At 41.9% G+C, this 21,473-nt stretch overlaps 1 protein-coding gene across 6 annotated transcripts in view; it reads right to left on the reverse strand.

The window, feature by feature from the left end:
- Positions 1–19,916, reverse strand: part of GPR19 (G protein-coupled receptor 19) — a 114,819-nt gene extending 94,903 nt beyond the window's left edge. For all 6 annotated transcript variants that reach the window (XR_010579297.2, XR_012420038.1, XR_012420037.1 and 3 more), the window contains exon 1: positions 19,747–19,916. Coding sequence is in view for 1 of the 6 variants with exons in the window: in XM_045364772.3 (XP_045220707.1) it covers positions 19,747–19,752 (6 nt within the window). In the remaining 5 variants the exon portion in view is untranslated. The remainder of the gene's footprint in view (positions 1–19,746) is intronic.
- Between the last annotated feature and the right edge of the window lie 1,557 nt (positions 19,917–21,473).

Here is a 21,473-nt window from a genome sequence, read left to right on the forward strand (position 1 = left end):
TAAGTAAGATAAAAACAGGGATGCCTGGGTAAGGGGAAGAAGAGGAAAGGCTTCACAGAAGAGGTGAAGTTTGAGCTGGGAGCTTAGAGGATGAATAGGACTTCTTCAGGAAGACAAGTGAATAAAACATTCCAGGGGAGAGAGAGAGCATGTGGATTTCATTTTGGGGTCATTCTTCTGGGTTGATCTTTTTTGGAGCCCTTTTCCCCTCAGAAACATAGTTTCCTTCAGACCATGCCTCTCAGAGTACATAGTTTCTAAATGCCCTACAATCAAACTGACCTAAATTTTTCCTCTGGTTACAATGAGAGGTTATATTTTCTGCATTCATGGGCAGAAATGCGGTCAGACAGTGGGTAAGAACATTAGCATATCCAGAATGGTTGTGGTACCCTTGTTCATACAGCATCTTGTTAGTCCTTTACTGCAGCATTTTCCGTTTGTTTTGCTCTAACTTAGCCATACAGTACTTTGGAGTCTCCCAGGGAGCTTTAAAACATATTGATGCCTGGGTCCCAGCTTGAGGGATTTTAATTTAATTGCTCTGGAGTACAGCCTGTGTGTTGGATGTTTCAAAGTTCCCCAGGTGATCCTGATGTGTAGCCAAGATTAAGAATATCTGCTTTAGAAATACCTCGATGTTTCTGTCTTCTCCAATAAACTATGGACTCCAGTAGGGAGATGGGGATGCTATTCTTTTTCTCCGTGCTCTACAGCTTCCGCTGAAGTTCTTTACATTAATAATTGCTTATTAGATGTTTACTAAATTGGATCTGTAAGGACAGAGAGCTGAAATAAATGACTCTTACTCTATGTGCCTCTGCTAGGAGAATTAAATGCAGATAGAAAATCATTATATATTGTCAGGGAGCTGAAACAGTGGGGACCATGGTGATAGCGGAAAACATGACTCCTGATAAAAGCAGGGCAGGTGAAACTGAAGCTACCAGGTCAACTGCTATATGAAACAGATATCTCATCTCAGGGAAAGCGAAGGCAATTTAGGTGTCCTCAGACAGGTTCTTGCGCTTTCCTCCCAGAAAAAAGGTCTGCCATATTATAACTAAATTCTAGGGTCTCAAAGTAAAGTTTCAAAAAGGCCTCCCTTGCTCCATTAATTTGGATAAAAATATATCTTCAAGGGGGTGTTTCTGAAATATAAGATCTGGTTAATTAGTAATTCTCTTCAGAGCTATCCATGTGAAGTAATTTTAGGACAAGAAAGCCTTCTTCACCTCTTTCCTGTTCAACCTATCCCTTCCCAGCCGGGTCTGAGACTACCATTTGGCATACTCCCTTGGCTGAGGTACTGAAGGCCCTTATTTATCTCTATCTGTATATGATCTAAAAGAGGAATCATTCATTTATCCTATTATCTACTTCTCATCCACGCAGGCTTCAAGATTAATACACGAGTGGGGAAAAAGGTAGATGCGTTGTCATAGTACAGAACTGGGGGCCAGGCATGGTGGCTCACACCTGTAACCCGGGTGGCCGAGGCAGGCGGATCACCTGAGGTCAGGAGTTCAAGACCAGCTTGGCCAACATGGCAAAACCCCATCTACTAAAAATACATAAATTAGCCAGGCGTGGTAGCACGTGCCTGTAGTCCCGGCTACATGGGAGGCCGAGGCAGGAGAATTGCTTGAACCTGGGAGGCAGAGGTTGCAATGAGCCGAGACCATGCCACTGCACTCCAGCCTGGGCGAGAGTAAGACTCTGCATCTCAATTAAAAAAAAAAAAAAAAAGAACTGGGGACTGGTTGGGTGGACCCCTGTAATGATGGGATCCTGGGGCGCCTGGGAGGAGAATGTACCCTATCACTTTGCTTTGTAATTTTTATTTTGCATGTTTGTCTCCCCCATTAGGTTATGAGTTCCTTGAGGATCGGGACTATGTCTTTACTTCTATATCCCTGGGGCACATAGCTATTAAAAAAAAGGTTTAATGAATATATGAATGGGTGGATATGTTAGTAAAAATTATCCAATACTTGAAAATAAGGCAAAAAAGGACATATTATTTTAAGGTCATACAGGGACATTATTAAATGGACCTCTCCAAGGATTATTTAATTCTCTGGGAGAATGTACCTGTGCTTGACTTTGCTATTTAATATTTAACTAGAGCTCAGACACTGTGAAAATATTTATATGTTAACTTGTAGATTTCTTTCTAGCAGAAAAAAATAACCCCAATGGTTGTGGACTTACTGCCCTCTAGGACATTAGCCAGTTTAGTGTTTACCTAGCAATTTTATGCTGAAATTCTTTTTTAAAAATGCCTATAAAGATGCATTCTTCAAATGCTCTTGGAACCAGCTTTATTATCTCATTGGTTCCTTCGGTATTATGTTAATAAATCTTTAACATATGTTCATCCCATATTTGTTTTTTTTTTTTTTTTTTTTTTTTTTTTTTTTTTTTGAGACGGAGTCTCGCTGTGTCTCCCAGGCTGGAGTGCAGTGGCGTGATCTCGGCTCACTGCAAGCTCCGCCTCCCGGGTTCACGCCATTCTCCTGCCTCAGCCTCCCAAGTAGCTGAGACTACAGGCGCCCGCCACCACGCCCGGCTAGTTTTTTGTATTTTTAGTAGAGACGGGGTTTCACCATGTTAGCCAGGATAGTCTCGATCTCCTGACCTCGTGATCCACCCGCCTCGGCCTCCCAAAGTGCTGGGATTACAGGCTTGAGCCACTGCGCCCGGCCCATCCCATATTTGTATAAGTCATGATTCTAACTTTTTGAAAATCATACTTTGTTGGATGGAATGGATGGATGAATGACTGGAAGCTAAAAAGAGGGAGTGGAGGACCACAGAGAGGAATGGGGCATAGTCGACAAACTTTGCCTCACAATTCTGCATTAACTGTTGGATAGGTTTTTCAGTTAGTTGTTGGGGTATTTCTAGACTTAAAAATACCCTAACAACTAACTTTTTCTCCTCTTGTGATTATAAAGATTCACAAATATTCTCACAAGGTAGAAAGACCATTTTTATTTCTTGAGGTTTGTTTAAAAATTTAATGTCAAACAAGAATTTTTATAATGTTGATGTTTTACATGACTTGGTTGAAAAAAAACACAATAGAAACATTTTTTGTAGAATGCTAAGTATCTGCTGGACCTATATGGATACATATGGCTATTTACTAATGAGCAGTAAGATTACAGTCATGACAGTAGTTATAGCATTCATACAACCAAGAATTAATACTTGTTTTTGTGCTTACTATGTGCGGCACTTTATATGTGTAACCCTTCAAAGTAGGTAAAATTACTGGCCTTGTTTTACAAATGAAAAAAAAACTGAAGTTCTTCTCCAAAGTCATACAGCTGGAAAGTGGCCACTCCAAAGCCCTTGCTCTTAACTACCACCAGGGTTTCCTGATCAGTGAGACCACGGAGGGCTGAATTCAGAGAGTCAAACTGGATGTACATTGGTAAGTCTTTCTTGACTCTTCATTCAAACAGAGGAATACAAAGTTATTCCCTAGAGCCTATCCACAGATGCATCTGTTGAATATGCTAGCTCAGCAATATGTGACATAGTGAACAGTTTTAAAAAATGATCACTTCCACAATGTACTGCACAGAAGCTTAGCATCAAAAGTGCAGCAGACATGCTGGCCTGGAGAAATAACCTTTCTTCAGAAAAAAGAATGTGAGAGTATTGGAATTTCAACATGATGTATAATTAACTGTTGCCTTTTAAACAGAATGAAAGCAGAATTCTAGACTTCAATTTCAGTCGAAGTGAGGAAAAAATTTGATCAATTGTATTATCCCACTAGGAAATTATCTTATAAATTTTCGTTGTTTAAATTCAGGAAATACCATGGTACGGAGATTTTATCTTAAACCTTTCATTGTTGTCCAGGCTTGATTTGCTTACATGTGAAAATGGGAAATGCCTGTAACACTAGTGGGCTGGGACTGGCTTACATAGGGAGCCCTGAGCCAACTGTATATACATTTCTTCCCCACTTCAGGCTCAAAGACATCATGTTGATATCATGAATCAGCCATGGTAGGAGTATGGCAAACACCAAAAATTGAAGTTTTGTTTTCTTTTCCCCCCTCTGCAGAGCCAGTTGTTAAACATTTACCCGCACACCACTTCCAGTAGGGCAGGGCTTTCAGGGCAGCCTGTTCTAAGTCCTGAACTTACACACATTGCTGAACTTAAAAATGGCTCAGGAGGCCACACAAGCTCTTCTGAAGCTTCCTAAGTGGCTCTCTTGCTGTGTGGCCTTGAGATAAGACTCTGGTGTATGTGTGCTTGTGTGTGTTTTATAGAGATGAGGTCTTGCTATGTTGCCCAGGCTGGTCTTGAACTCCTGGGCTCAAGCAGTCCTCCTGCCTTGGCCTCCCAAAGCGCTGAGATTATGGGTGTGAACCACCATGCCCAGCTGAGATAAGACTCTGACATGAACATTAAGTGGCTTATAAAACTACATAAGGCTAGGTAGCCACCAGCATGACTGTGGTGGGGTAACAGGAAAACCAGAGAGGGTGAGACATGTTCTTACAATGTCGACTCAGATGAGGTTGCTAGATAAAATACAGGATGCCCAGGTAAATGTGAATTTCAGATAAATAACAAATAATTTTTTAGTAAAAGTATGTCCCATGCAATATCTCATGCAACATTTTGCTGATGTCCTATATTTTTATTTGTTAAATCTGGCAAACCTACACCCAGAATGTAATCTTCTGCTAAAAAATCTATGTTTTAAATCTCACACAGTAGGCATACTGCAAAGCAGATATGTATGTAGGCTTTGAAGTCAGTTGCATCCTATTCCTGTCACTCATTCCCTAGCTGGGTGACCTTGGCCAAGTTACCTAACCCTCTTGAGCTCCAATTTTCTTATTTGTAAAATAAGGATAGTCAGTTCCTATCTCATTTGATTATTATAATTAGATGAGAGAATATACACAGAACTTAGATGAGTTAAAACATGTACATATGAGGCCGGGCGCGGTGGCTCAAGCCTGTAATCCCAGCACTTTGGGAGGCCGAGACGGGTGGATCACAAGGTCAGGAGATAGAGACCATCCTGGCTAACATGGTGAAACCCCGCCTCTACTAAAAAATACAAAAAACTAGCCGGGCGAGGTGGCGGGCGCCTGTAGTCCCAGCTACTCCGGAGGCTGAGGCAGGAGAATGGCGTGAACCTGGGAGGCAGAGCTTGCAGTGAGCTGAGATCTGGCCACTGCACTCCAGCCTGGGCGACAGAGCGAGACTCTGTCTCAAAAAAACAAAAAACAAAAAACAAAAAACAAAAAAAAACATGTACATATGCCTGATATGAGGAAAACAACAGGTGTTATTTTTAGATATAGTTCTACAAAACACCTAGTTCTGTGTCTGGCATATAGCAACTGCTTCAAAAATTAATCTTTCAAACCATATGACAAACAAATTTTAGTAACCATATTACACATCACATACTATAGTAATAATACTAACATTGGTCACATAATCAAGGGTAAATGACTTTTGTGAAGGGGCCTGGGTACCTAATCATCATTCACAAGGGGAATTTTTAAGGGGAAAATCGTTGAGGCCCAAATAAATAAACACATTTTCTCCAAGTTGGGGATGATTTTATGTGACACGTTGGCCAGATCAAACTTTTTAAGATTTCCTACATCAAAATACGTAATACAACTGGACTGAATATGCCTTTTCCAAAAGCCCATAGAATCCATTCTGCTTAAATTATTTCCATTAGAGGCTGGGCATAGTGGCTCACGCCTATAATGTCAGCACTTTGGGAGGCCAAGGAGGGCAGATCACCTGAGGTCAGGTGTTCAAGACCAGACAGGCTAACATGGTGAAACCCCATCTCTACTAAAAATACAAAAAAAAAAAAGCAATTAGCTGGGTGTGGCAGCTGGCGCCTGTAATCCCAGCTACTAGGGAGACTGAGGCAGGAGAATTGCTTGAACCTGGGAGGCAGAGGTTGCAGTGAGCTGAGATTGCACCACTGCACTCCAACCCAGACAAGAGTGAGACTCCACCTCAAAAAAAAAAAAAATTATTTCCATTAGATATTTTGAATAACTGCAAAAGAACCTCACACTGCCAATGAAAACAGAGCTTCCACCACCTGAGACTCCTGGTGCCACAAGCTTATAGGCCTGGAATTTTCTCTACTGGTCTTTTTCCTTTCCTCCTCTTATACAATATATATATAAGTATTCCTCCATAATAATCCAGCTCTGTACCTTTCGAACTGTTTCCTAACTGGGATCAAGCAGTTTCTCAAGCTCAGACTGGGTGTATTTTCTTTTTGTTTGGAAACTGGATATGCTTTCATGGTAACATGATTTTTTTTTAAACAGAGCTGTTTTCAAAACAGCTTCTTCTAACTTCATAAAATAGCTTAAAACAACCATGAACATTCCTGGCTCAGAAATTCTGCCTATCTAGATTTAAGGGACTATTACTCTCCTATCACATTTGCCTCTTTCTTTATCCTTCACATGAATTCAAAAATATCACCCTCTCTCACAATTACAGCATCATCCTTTTTAAAGTCAAGATCCCTATTAAAATATAAATGTTTCTTAAAGACTGGTTGTACTTTTTTTTTCGGTTTTACATTTTATCAGTAGAGTAGTGATCTCTGAGACCCATTCATTCTATCTCTGAAATCTACGATTAGTGAAATGAGAACAGGGCCGGGCGCGGTGGCTCAAGCCTGTAATCCCAGCACTTTGGGAGGCCGAGACGGGCGGATCACGAGGTCAGGAGATCGAGACCATCTTGGCTAACACGGTGAAACCCCATCTCTACTAAAAAATACAAAAAATTAGCCGGGCGAGGTGGCAGGCGCCTGTAGTCCCAGCTACTCGGGAGGCTGAGGCAGGAGAATGGCGTAAACCCGGGAGGTGGAGCTTGTAGTGAGCCAAGATCCGGCCACTGCACTCCAGCCTGGGCGACAGAGCAAGACTCCGTCTCCAAAAAAAAAAAAAAAAAAAAAGAAAAGAAAATGAGAACAGAAGAGATGCCAAAAGCAAAAGCCATGAGGACCATCAGTAACTGAGAGAATTAAGATGGGGTGTCATTATGAGAAGGGCTGGGTGAAGGGTGAAAGGTGAAGTTGAAGAAGATAAACTTCACCTCCTTGACAGTTTTGTGAAGGAATGGATAACCGCTGGGTAGATACCCTACCCAAATGAATATAACAGAAAGGAGCCTGAGTTTTACCCCACATGTTGTCTATAGGCTGCAGTCCTCCCCTAATTCTTTGCAAACAATGTTGCATGAAAAAAATGTTAGGTCATGTTGGCCTCTCTCTGGGGGTGATCACCTCCATGGATGTATAAAGAATACTATCTAATATTTCTCTTCCCAACTGCTGCTTAGTAGAATTCCTTGTATACAGCATACAGCTGCAGGTTTAATACTGAATTTCCCCACCTCCCTACATTCACACAAAATCTGTAAGGTAAGATAAAATGTAAAAGAAACAAGTGCGAAAAAATTTCGCCCTGGCCGGGTGTGGTAACTCATGCCTATAATCCCAGCACTTTGGGAGGCCAAGGTGGGTGAATCACTTGAGGTTAGGAGTTTGAGACCAGCCTGACCAACATGGTGAAACCCCACCTCTACTAAAAATACACAAATTAGCCAGACGTGGTGGTGGGTGCCTACAATCCCAATTATTTGGGTGGCTGAGGCAGGAGAATTGCTTGAACCCCGGAGGTAGAGGTTGCAGTGAGCCAAGATTGCACTACTGCACTCCAGCCTGGGTAACAGAAAAGATTCCATCTCAAAAAAAAAAAAAAAAAAAAATTGACCCTAAGAAGTGACCATTTTGTTATGATGGCATATTCAATCATAACATCTATCCATTTTTTTAAAAAATCACTTAGTATGGCCAGAGTTGTGTTCATTGCTGGGGACACAGATGTTATAATAACCAGACAGACCAGATCCCTGTTTTTATGGAGCTTACTTTTAACATGGGAAACAAATAATAAACAGCTAAACAAATAAAAATGTCAGTAATTCAGAAATGATTAGTGCTATGTAGAAAAAGAAAGCAGAATGGGTGACCAAGAATTGGTGGGAAATGGAATGGCAGATGGCTGGTTAGCTGGTTACCCAATGACCATTCCCAACTCCTCCCTCTCCTGCCTTACTTACGAGGCTAAAAAGGTAAGATAATAATTTCCCCACCATCCCTTTCAGCTAGGTGTGGTCACATCAATATAATCGTCTTCTGGCCAGAGACAAGAGAAAGTCTCCCAGCAGGGGGTTGGGAGGTTCTCGGAAAAATGTTTCTTCCTTGAAAAAAGGAAAGAGGTGTGTGGTGAGTATTCTCATGGGCCTGGCCGCCTCTCTGCTTCTTACCACTGTAAACTGCCATATGAAGATGTCAGGGCACTGGGTGGTATCTTCTGAGGTCAGTGGAAGTCCTGAGACTCACCGAGACACAGTGCCCTGACACTGTGGTGCTGCTAGGACACTCACCTCCAGATTTACTAAATACAATCAATGTCTTTATGGCTTAAGCCACTTTGAGTTTTGTTACTCACCTCTGAAAGCACCCTGACTGAAACAGGGTCTGGTTTTAGATGGAGCGGTTAGAGAAAGGTTCTCTAAAGAATCTGCCCCTCATTGGGGCATCTGAAACCCCAATGACAGGAAGCCCGCCATGACATTCAAGCAGAAGAAGTGATGAATGCAAAGACCCTGGTGTAGGAATGAGCTTGTTAGGTGGCTGTAGCATATCAATGCCGAAGAAAATGATACCTGATATAACCGGAAAGGTGGGCAAGGGTAGGATTACACAGGGCATTGTAGGGCATGGTTTTATTATATTGAAAGAAAATCCATCGCAGGTTTCAGGCAAAGAAGTGAAATGAGTATGACATTTTTTTAACCCCCTCACTCAGATTTATGTTTTAAAAATACAACTTTAGTTGCTGTGTAGGTGGCCAAGAGTAGAAGCAGGGAGAATAGTTAACAGGCTATTTATTACACCCAGCACTTTGGGAGGCCGAGGCAGGTGGATCACTTGAGGTCAGGAGTTTGAGACCAGCCTGGGCAACATGGCAAAATCCTGTCTCTACTAAATATATAAAACTTAGCCCGACATGGTGGTGGGCACCTGTAATCCCAGTTACTTGAAAGGCTGAGGCAGGAGAATTGCTTGAACCCAGGAGGTGGAGGTTGCAGTGAGCTGAGATCGTACCTCTGCACTCCAGCCTCGGCGACAGCTAGACTTTGTCTCAAAAAAAAAAAAAAAAAAAAAAAGTCTATTACAGCCTGGGAAACATAGTCAGACCCTATCTCTACCAAAACCAAAATAAATAAATAAATAAATAAAAATTAGCTGGATATGGTGGGAGGCTCCCAGCTACTTGGGAGGCTGAGGCAGGAGAACTGCCTGAGCCTAGGAGGTTGAGGCTGCAGTAAGCGAGGATCACACCACTGCACTCCAGCCTGGGTGACAGAGCGAGACTCTGTCTCTAAATAAATAAGATGCTATTACAATAATCTAAGTAAGTGATGATGGTGGCTTAGACCAGGGTGGTGGCAGTGTAGGTGGAGAAAAGTAGATGAACATTGAAAGTATTATGGAGACAGAAACAAGATTAGTTGATGTGTGATGGGGTTAGGGGATGGGGATGACTTCTAGTTTTGAGAGCCTGAGAGCAAGAGAGAAAAAGTTTAGGGAGCTTGAAATCAATAATACCGTTTTAGATAAGTTAAATTCCCACTAGATATCCATGTAGAGATATCAGCTGGCTACTGAATATGTACGTTTGGAAAAATGTCTTTTGAAAATCTGTGCCCATTTGAATCAATTCATTCATCACTCCATAAATATACACTAAGATCATACTATGCTCCAGAATGTGCTGTGTTAATAATTAGATACACAATGGTAAACAAAACTGTATCCCTACCTTCATGAAGACCACAGTGTAATTAGTTGTAGAGGGGTGGAGAGTAGTAAACAGCTAAGAAGAAATGAATGTATTAAGTTGTAGTAAGTCCAATGAAAGAGTAGGCTCCTATAAGAGAGCATGGTAAGGACCCTCCCCTGGGCTGGGGTCGGGGAGGCAATGGAAGCAGCAGCAGAGATGATGAAGAATGGCTCATCTAAGGTAGACTCGCCAGGACCCCTGCTGCTGACAGATGACAAGAGAGTCTAGCCAACTGCCGCCTTGGGTCCCAGTCACCTTCCAGGTCCTTACAATGTTCTAGGCTCCTTGAGGCCTGGACTTAGGACTGTTGTGATAGTGTGTTGTCCTGGACGCAATTCAGAGGTTTTTTTGTAGACAAAAACACCTAAATTATCACATGGGGAGCAGGTTAGAGAGAAAGAGGGATAAGTAGAGCCAAGAGGAACAAAGCATCCCCATAGATTTTGTTCTGTGTAAGAACCAAAGGACCTAGGAAGAGGAAGAGAGAGTCTCAGTAATGTTTGCCACTGATGTTCCCATCAGCCTGGTAGGATAGAGCCTTGCCATTATTTAAAGGAAATAATACGAGTAGTAGACAGAATGGTCCCCCAAAGATATCCATGCCCTAATCCCTGGAACCTGTGAATTTGTTATGTTATACAGCAAAAGGAATTCTGCGTAATAATTAAGGTTATGAACCTTAAAGTGGGGAGATTATCCTGGATTATCCAGGTAGGCCCAACATGAGCCCTTAAATACAGAGAACTTTCTCTGGCAGCAGCAGGAGAAGTCAGAGAGAGACTCCAAGCATGAGAAAGAATTGACATGCTATTGCAGGCTCTGAGATGCAGGGGCCCACATAGAGGGACCAGGATGAGGCGTCTAGGAGGCATGATGCCTCCCACCTGACAGCCATCAAGGAAATAGGATCTTGATGAAGCCGCTAGGTGGTATGATGGCTCCCACCTGATAGCCATCAAGGAAATAGGATCTTAGTCTTACAACCACAAGGCACTGGATTCTACCAACAACCCAACTCAGCCTGGGAGGGCAGTCAACCTCAGAGCCTCTAAAAAGGATCACAGTCCTGCTAAGATTTTGATTTTAGCCCTGGGAGACTCTAAGCAGAGAACTCAGCCAAACCCACCCAGACTTCTGACCTACAGAATCGTGAGATAATAAACAGTGTTATCTTAAGCCACTAAATTTGTGTTAACTTGTTACAGCAGCAATAAAAACTAATTCATTATAGCATTTCTTACATAATTGAATGTGAGTACTAAAATTCATACCATTCTATCACCTTCTACCCTACTAGCATCTGAAATATTATAAAACCAAAAATCTTAAAGTGCTTTCTACCTCACCTTACACCGGTCTTATTTTTATTTCAGCATAAGGACCTTAAGTACATCAATCTCCCTGAACCTCTGTTTCCATATCTACCATATGCATGAGTTGGCCTAGTGATTTCTAAGGTCATTTCAGCTCGATGAGCAAAAAGTGACAGGTGGACATTGTTATCTGAGATGAGCTCATTTAATTTATAACCGACCACTTTCATCTGGCAGAGAGCTTGTACTGAGAGTGCATTTTGATGGGAGGAGAGGGAAGTTGTTTAGGGCTGCCGGGGCCCAGCACTGAGAGTTTTTGATATCAAAGATCAGTAGCATGGGTCTCCAAAGGAAAGACGAATTTTCCCTAGGGTCCAGCCCAGCCTTCACAGTAACTATCCTAGATGTGTCAACAACTTCTTACTGAAGATTCCTTGCAAGAAGTGGTCTGGTCAAAGAGGACCTGCCACCTGTGTTTGCTTTCCATTCTATCTAATACCAAGCCTCTCAGGGAAAAGAAACATTTCTAGAACCCCTGAGAGTCCTCTGTCAGTTTTCTACACCTTTCTTCCCAGTATGAGGTCTTTCAAATTCTGAAGAAAACAATTTGACCAAGGAATTTGCACCTCACTAAATTCAATTTATTACAATAAACATGTTTTGAACACCTGCTGTGTGCTCATTGAGTTAGAGGGAACCAGTTGTTTTGGAGGTGAATGTTTGGTTTCATTTCTAAGTTCTGACTTCAGTATCAAGAGGCAAAGACTAGACTTATTAAAGTCAAAGCAAAGAACAATGAAGTAGTTGAGATTTACAGTTATTTGAAAAGGTGAAGGACTTGTTAAGAAGCGAGTATCAGCACTGAGCAGGAAGTTACTAAGCATTGTTTCTCAGGAGCATTCACCTTCTGTCTCACATCTTATTCATATCAACATTCCGGGTAAATTTTGATCTGTACCACTGTCCTCAGTCAGGGTTTTCTAGAAAGCAACCTTCAAGTTTATAAAGCAGATGTTTTTGTGTTTTTGTTTTTTTTTTTGAGACAGAGTCTCATTCTATCTCCCAGGCTGGAGTGCAGTAGTGCGATCTTGGCTCACTGCAACCTCTGCCTCCTGGGTTGAAGCGATTCTCGTGCCTCAGTCTCCCGAATAACTGGGATTACAGGCATGTGCACCACGTGCAGCTAATTTTTGTATTTTTAGTAGACATGGAAAATGAAAAATGAAAGTCTTCCACTTATATTTGTATATTTGCTCTATTATTTGAGAATTTTCAATTCTGCGTTGCACCATGTTGGCCAGGTTGGTCTTGAACTCCTGGCCTCAAGAGATCCACCCACCTTGGCCACCCAAAGTGCTGGGATTACAGGCGTAAACCACTGCGCCTGGCTGCAGATGTTAAATTTAATATCGCATTAACGTGTATTTTTTCATGGACAAATTATGTGACTATATGAAAACATGGCTGAACATGTATTTTCATATATTTCACATGGATAATATATACAGTGCCATCTGTTTTTAGACAGTTTATAAATGGTCATTTCTCAGTGCTTCTTAATTCAATTCTCTCTGCATATCAGTAATGGTTGATTCAAATCACCTATGCTGGCTAGGCGGGGTGGCTTACACCTGTAATCCCAGCACTTTGGGAGGCCGAGGCAAGTGGATCACCTGAGGTCAGGAATTCGAGACCAGCCTGACCAACATGGTGAACCCTGTCTCTACTAAAAATACAAAAATTAGCTGGGCGTGGTGGTGGGCGCCTGTAATCCTAACTACTTAGGAGGCTGAGGCAGGAGAATTGCTTGAAGCTGGGAGGTGGAGGTTGCAGTGAGCCAAGATTGCACCAATGCACTTCACCCTGGGTGACAAAGCGAGACTCCATCTCAAAAAAAAAAAAAAAAAAAAATCACTTATGAAGCAGTTTTCAATCTTTCTTCTTCAGAGGCACATGACGAATGTGTTCATATGTGTGATATACCCCCATATATCCAGAATTATGTGCAATTCTAGGAGCTCGACCTGTAATTCCAACCCTTTAATCTCCATCTAAGAAATCATACTGAAAAAAACATTGTTAGGTATATATCCTGAAATTTATTGGAATTAATTAAAAAAATAAACCAATGATTATTTATTAGTAAGCAGTTATTTGCAACATGCTCTGTTTGAGACACAGCAATATATTTTGACACCTTTGTTGACATACACTGTCCTGATAGGCCACAAGTGTACACATGAAATCTAAATTCTTGAAGGCTAAGGTGCTTGGCACAGAGAACCAGAGAGAAAAGTGCAGTTATTCTCTTTCCTGGGCAACTGTGAGCTTATAACTAGTTCTCTGAGTCTACTAATAAGCATTTAATAAGAATCTACTAATCTACTACTTTTCTTGATCCATAAAGCCACTGACATTCCAGCAAAGTTTCATGGCCTGCACCCAAATTTGAAGATTTATTTCTCTCTTTGGATATAGAACAAAATGACTTTATGTGCATTTTATTTCACTTTATTGGGTTGGTGCAAAAATAATTGCAGTTTTTCTAATGAAAAGTAATGGCAAAAACTGCAATTACTTTTACACCAACCTAATATTTTATTTTGAGACAGAGTTGCACCCTGTTACCCAGGCTGGAGTGCAGTGGTGTCATCTCAACTCACTATAGCCCCTGCCACCTGGGTTGGAGAGATTCTTGTGCATCAGCCTCCTGAGTAACTGGAATTACAGGCACATGCCACCATGCCCAGCTAACTTTTGTATTTTTTGTAGAGATGGGGTTTCACCATGTTGCCCTGGCTGCTCTCAAACTCCTGACCTGGAGTGATCTGCCCACCTCGGCCTCCCAAACTACTGGGATTATAGGCAGAAGCCACCGCGTCTGGCTCTTTATGTGCATTTTAAATATGAAGAGGCTATACAGTATAGTGGCTGAGAGCACAGGTTCTAGACTAGTGGTTCTCCATCAGAGATAATTCTGCCTCATAGTGAACATTTGGAAATGTCTAGAGACATTTTTGGTTGTCATATCTGGGAGAGGGAAGTGTTACTGACACCCGGTAGATAGAAGCCACGGATGCTGCTAAACATTCTACAATGGGTTGGGCACAGTGGCTCATGCCTGTAATCCCAGCACTTTGGGATTTTGGGAGGCTGGGGTGGGAGGATCACTTGAGGCCAGAAGTTTAAGACAAGCCTGGGCAACATAGTGAGTCCCTGTCTCTATAAAAAAAAAAAAAAAAAAATAGCTGGGCATAGTGGTGCATGCTTACAGTTCCAGCTCCGTGGAAGGTTGAGGTGGGACCATCATAGACCTAAAGGGAAAAAACTAACACGCAGAAGACAGGGCATGTTGGGCCCTAGGAGTTTGAGCCTAGGAGCTTTAGGCTGCAGTGAGCCACGATTGTACCACTGCACTCAAGACTGGGTGACAGAGTGAAACCTTGTCTCTGGAAAACAAACCCAAAACACTACAATGACAAGGACAGTCCCTGACCCCCACCATGACAAAGAATTATCTGGCCCCAAATGCCAACAGTGCTAAGGTTGAGAAAGCCTGGTCTAGAGTCAGCCTGCCTGGGGTTCAAGTCACTTATAATCTGTATAGCTGTTGGTAAATTATTTTACATGTTTGTGCTTATTGAGTGTCTTCAACAATAAAATTAGAATAAATAAGGCCGGACATGGTGGCTCACGCCTGTAATCCCAGCACTTTGGGAGGCCAAGGCAGGTGGATCACAAGGTCAGGAGATCGAGACCATCCTGGATAACACAGTAAAACCCCATCTCTACTAAAAATACAAAAAATTAGCTGGGCGTGGTGGCGGGCACCTGAAGTCCCAGCTACTTGGGAGGCTGAGGCAGGAGAATGGTGTGAACCTGGGAGGCAGAGCTTGCAGTGAGCTGAGATAGTGCCACTGCACTCCAGCCTGGGCGACAGAACATGACTCTGTCTCAAAAAAAATAATAATAAATAAAAAAATAAAATTAGAATAAATAATAACAATATTCATTTTATTGATTTTTTATGATAATAAAATAAATTACACAAGAAAGGAGCTAAGGACAATGTCTGGAACAAAGCAAGTGCTCAACAAATGTTTGCTTTTGTTATCATTATATGCATTGAAAAAAAATTGAGAATACACCAAAATTTTAACAGTGATTGTTTCTAGGTAAGATCATGACTGATTTTTATTGTCATTATCTTTTTATACTGCTTTATATTTTCCAAATTTTCTAGAATGATATTTGTATTAATCTAATATCCAAAAACATGTTTTAAAAGAATGCAGACAAAAGAACTTTACTTGCGATATAGTAAAAAAAGCACAGAATTTAAAAAGACCTAGATTCAGATCCTGACTCTACCTGCCATCTGTGGACATTGAACAGGTAAGTTAATCTCTTTGAGCTTCAGTTTCCTCAGTGAAAATTGGGGCTAATAATGCATATCATAGAGAGTTGCTATGAGAATTAAACATGACAGACATGCAGTGTCTGGAAGAGTATACTGAATGAAAGGCTCCAGGAGATGACTGCTTTAAAGGTTTGGTCAAGGGAAAATGACTCTACAAACAGGGAAATATATTAATGATGGTAACTCCCCTTTTGCCTTTTATTTTTTGGTTTTTGAGATAGGGTCTTGCTTTGTCACCCAGGTTGGAGTGCAGTGGAGCGATCACCGCTCACTGCACCCTCAACCTCCCAGGCCCATGCAATCTTCCCACCTCAGCTTCCTGAGGAGCTGGGACCACAGGTGCGTGCCACCACACCCAGCTATTTTTGTAGATCTCCCTGTTTTTTTGTTTTGTTTTGTTTTGTTTTGTTTTTGTTTTTGAGACGGAGTCTTGCTCTGTCACCCAGGCTGGAGTGCAGTGGCACAATCTCAGCTCACTGCAACCTCCACCTCCCGGGTTCAAGCAATTCTCCTGCCTCAGCCTCCCGAGTAGCTGGGATTACAGGCACCTGCCACCATGCCCAGCTAATTTTTGTATTTTTAGTAGAGATGGGGTTTCAGCATGTTGGCCAGGATGGCCTAGAACTCCTGACCTTAAGTGTTCTGCCCGCCTCGGCCTCCCAAACTGCTGGTATTACAGGCATGAGCAACCATGTCTGGCCTAAGGTCTCCCTATGTTTAGGCTGGTCTCAAATTCCTGGGCTCAAGCAATCCTCCCGCCTTAGCCTCCCAAAGTACTGGGATTACAGGCATGAGTCATGGCACTCAGCCTCCCTTTTCCTTTTTAAACCATCCTCTCAGAGATCACAACTCCCATGTCATCCAATTTTTTGCCTTGGCTGATAGAGAAGAAACTGTGTCCACACTCTGGTCCTTCGCTCTCCTCTCCCCTCCCTATATACACCCTAGGAACGGATTTGATCATTCCCCTGGCAGGCCCTGACTCATTTGGCAGGGTTTACTTGCAGGCAAGCTGTTGTGTCTGAAAGGCAGGACTCAGGTATCACTTTCTCATATTCTTCACCCATGCTCATTGTCCCCCTTCTTATTTCTGCTTTCACCCTTCACCTCTAGGTTGAAATCATACTTGGCAAGGCCTCTCCTCTAGGGGAAGCCTCTCCACTTTCTCTCCCTCTGTTCTATCCTCCCATTTAGCTGGTTGAGTAGGTTGCCCCCTTTTAGATTCCAGAAGGATGCGTAGGAAGCGCAGCTAGGCTTCCAGATCCATGCCTCATGTGTGTGCTAGCCCTGCTTATCTGAGAAGCCCTGCATGTGTGGGGGCATGTAGCACTTGCCAGCTGGTTTGTGCTTCCATCAGGGCTGTTGTCTCTTTTGTGCAGCTTGCTCAGCAGGTAATGCTTGAGGTGAGCAGCATGAGCTGTAGAATTCAAGGACCCACACCTTATCCATAACCCCTTAATGATTTAATTAGATGGAAAAATCATGGGTTATATTTGTGTATATTATCAGGAGGGTGACTATTTTAAGCCTTACTGTCTTGCTAACTTGAATTTAAATCCTGACCAAGCTTTCAAAATGCCCCAGGACAATCTTCTTCATTCAGAACAATCTTCTTCAGTCATGCCATGGTTTGGGAAAGGCAGTCTGATCCTAACCCACACTGACCCTCAAGATCCCAGAGTTCCCTAGGAAAGAGTCCTGCAGTCCTGTGAGCTTTCTATACAGAGTTCTAAGCACTGGGAGCCAGACTGAATTAGGAGAGAATTGCCTGGGGCAGGAGTTGACTTCTCAAGACATTCACTCTCAAACTGAGTTGAACTGTTTCAACACTTGGAGATGGGACCACGCAAAGCATCAGAGGAAAGTAAGACTGTTGGGGTGCTTCCATCTAGATATGAATAAAAATATCAGCAGAACTTCATTCTAAATGTAAATAAAAATGTCAGGGGGAATGGTGATCTCCAGGAAATAATTTATGTATACTTTCTAAACTCTAATTTGCTGCTGCTCCAGGGCCAGTCTAACTATATAAACTTCAGGCATAATTTTGACTGTTACCAAGTTCTTACTACACATGTGTCTCCTCACTGTCCTCCCTATAAATACATGCAAAATGAAACAGGCATGGACTCCCAAATTGGCACCAGCAGAATACTGTCATTGTTTTGAGTCTTCTCAGACTTCATTCACAAGAGTATATTGAGAGCTCACCATAAATCAGGCCTAGTGATAAGTGCTAGAAATCCAAAGAGGAAAGGATACCGTCCCTCAAGAAGCTCACTCATGTGACTATAATAGCATAAAAGTGTTACTGGTACCAGGGAAACGTAGATTTCAGCAGGGATCAAAGGCTTAAGCTAAAAGACTAAGGTTCAATATTGTGGAGGACACAATTACTTTTTAAAGTACTGCGCAATGAAACCCTGAAGGGAACTAGTAACTTTTTAGTTTTTCCATAGCTTATAGGAATCAGATCAGTCATCTTTTATTATCAAAAGCCAGAAGGAAATCCACACAGATCAAAAACGGAAATCTTTATATCTCAGAAATTTCTAGCAGTTAAAAAAAGTTATTAGCAAACCCCTCTTTTACCCTTAAAAACCTAAAATAATTTGCAAAAGAAACCTATTCCCTTATTTTAAGGTATAATATCATTGTAAAACAATAAATCTAGTCAGTTTGATATTACAGTTTATATACATAGTTTTAGAAGTTTTTAATCTATTTATTTTATTTTGAGAACTAGGTAGGTGCTTTTAAAGACAACATGCTTAGGTTGGCCTTGCTGGGTTCTGAGGATGGAAGAGTGTTTCTAGGTTCGATTTTTTAAAAAACCCATGACATAATTCTAGATTTCTTTTTCTTTAGACATCAATTGGTCACCATAGTAACATAGCATTTTACTACAGAGATCTATACAGCACAAGGGAAACAGAACAGCAATTACTTACTGGGTTACTTGGGGGTACAGAATGTGACCACAGGGATAATTTAAGATTAAATATAGATTTCTCTGGGGATCTGTTTTAGCAAAGCAAGCTGATTCAATCTTCTAGTAGCATCAGTTGAACGAAATTTGAAGCCAAATTGACTGCTGACATCATTTAAAATAATATGAGGAGGCAAGCAGCATAGCTCAGTGGTTAAGAGCATGGGCTTTGGGGTCAAGCTTCATAGGTCCAAGTTCTATTTCTACTATTTGCTAGCTGTGTGACCTTGGGAAAGTTCCCTAACTTCTCTGTGCCTCTGTTTCTTCATCTCTAAAATGTGGGTAATAAAACCTTCCTCAAAGGGTTTTTATAAGGATTCAATGACTGTTTGTGCTTAGAAGAGTGCCTTGCACATCAGCAAGAACTTTCTTAAGTATTTGTTAAATAAAGACATACTAAAATTTAAAGGGGCTCATCTCTTTGTGCTGAAAATAGTCAAAGACATGAAAATTTGAGTTCATGGCTGATTATTTTAGCCTGTAACTTTGATAGATTCCTTTGAGAACTTCCCCAGGGTCTTGTGGCTAGCAATTCTACAAGATGTGAAATTCTGTGGCAGTCTACTGTCCTAAATCAGAGCTGGGAACAATCACAAGCAGCCCTGGTACCAGGAACATCAGAAGGAAGATGATCGCACAGCACAAAGGAACAGCATGCCTGCCCACTTTGGCTCCCCAAGCCACTGCCAATAACCTCTGGGCAAAGCATAAGCAGCTGAAAAGGGATGAAACACGCTTTTATTGCAGTGATGCTGAAACCTAGTTGGTTTCGGTAATTTTTCCCCCTCTTTCCAGGATTCAAGGGGAAAAAATCCTTTTCATCAATGAGTGCTTTGTTTCATTAATTATCACCATACACAATTTCCATTCAATTTTTCAACAGGCACATACTCTGACAAATTTTCATTTTACAGAACTACCTAGGCATCTTTTCTGGACTGGTAACAAACCTAAAGCCTCTAACCAGCATCTAAGGCAGGACAAAATCTCCAAATTGCCTGGAAAAAAATAAGGCATTATGTCCTCTGAGCCAAATTTCAGTCGCAATACCAAGGGATTCCTATCACATACCTTCATCCGGACTTGATTTCAGAGACGTTCTCCTTAGATCTTCTTGGTCAGGAATAGCCCTTGCATACGAGTTTGGAGAAAGGCATAAACCACCAGGAAAGCCTGGAAACACATTCATTTCTGTCCTCTGCCTTCCCCTTGGCTCACAGCCTGCTTCCTGTTAGGGAGACAAGATGACGCTGTGCAGGGTAGACTGTTAAACCATCTTCCCGCCCCCAGCCCCACTCTCTTGTTGCCCCTCCTTTCTCCTTTCCAAGGCTCTGGAATGTGTCACATGGGAAATGGATCATGTGGCTGAAGGGGAGAATGTGGCCATCTTCTCCCTCCCTTCCCCCACTTTTCCTTTCAGGAGCAAAGCAGCAGAAATCTCTGCCCTGATTGGCTCAGACCAAAAATCTCCATATGAAAAGGGGAAGATTCAATCACCCAAACCTCCTTCCTTCTCTATTTTCTTTTTTTTCTATCTGAAGATTTTATCCTGACCATTCAGAGTTGCTCAGTATGGAAGATAAATGATGCTTTCTTAACCTCAACCCCTCTCTTTCTTTCTTACAGTCAGTACCCTGACCTGGCAAGGTGTTCCTTAACCTGCCCTCTGGATCCCCCTTAGCACACATCGGGGACAATGGAGTGTTCAGCACCACGGACAGCATTACACCCCCTTCAGTGCTTGTTAAAGCCGTTTGTCTATTTCACTCTCAAGTAAATAACAATATTTTAAAAAATTTCCCTGACGTCCTGTGCCTAAATATAAACCACATCATATGTTTAGGGCTCTGACTTCCCCTACTATCAGTTTACTGTTACCTTATAAACACAAACATAATTTTTATATTTCCTTAAACCCAAAAGACTATCCCATACTTACCTCCCTGTCCCCATCCCATCACCCATCCTCACCCTTTAAATATGATCTATGTTTTATTTGTGTGTGGGGGGGGGAGGGAGATTTCTGTAACATAGTTTACTGTATGCCCAAGTATCTGTGCTTATGGGGAAAACCACAGAAACACACAGGAATTCTGGGGTATACAAGTCTAGATGTTGTTAGCCCCATCCCTAGGTCTCAGGCAAGGCTGAAGTGGACAGGCAGGGAGGGAGCCTGGTTGGAGCTGTTTTGTGCAGGGTCTATCCTGCTTTGCTGACGTCCTCGTTGCCATGGTGCTAGGTAACTGCTGAAGAGGATGATTTCTTTTAAAACCGGTCACCATGGGACCCTGCTGACTAAAGAAAGGAAGAGGGAAAAGGGCTGAATTGCTGAGGAGGGATTTCAGCTAGCATTCTCAGAGCCAAATTGGATTCCTCTTGGTCCTCAATCTTGAAAGGAATCTAGGAATTAGTATGGACACTGCAATAGTTACTCTCCCCATCCTCCACCGCTTCTTTCCTTCAAAATCTAGTTAGGGGCAACTGAATGAGAATTCCAGCTTCACAGATTGACCCTGAAGTACCATCACAGGGTGGTGGAAAGAACTCAAGAAATCTGTTTCTCCTCAGGTTAAAACATCTGACATTTGGGAAGCCATTATCTAAGTCCTAACAGCCTTAATTGGGAGATACTTTATAACCACACCTGATTGTCCATACTAGGAACAATGTATGGATTCTTTATAATACTATGGGAGAAAAGACAATTTTTAAAATGTGAGTTGCTGAATTATTTTAAATAAATACAAATTTTATTAATACTTGGATAGCATTTGGACTACTCCAAGTCAGAAATATAA

This window comes from Macaca fascicularis, chromosome 11, assembly GCF_037993035.2.
Source record: "Macaca fascicularis isolate 582-1 chromosome 11, T2T-MFA8v1.1".
NCBI lineage: Eukaryota > Metazoa > Chordata > Mammalia > Primates > Cercopithecidae > Macaca > Macaca fascicularis.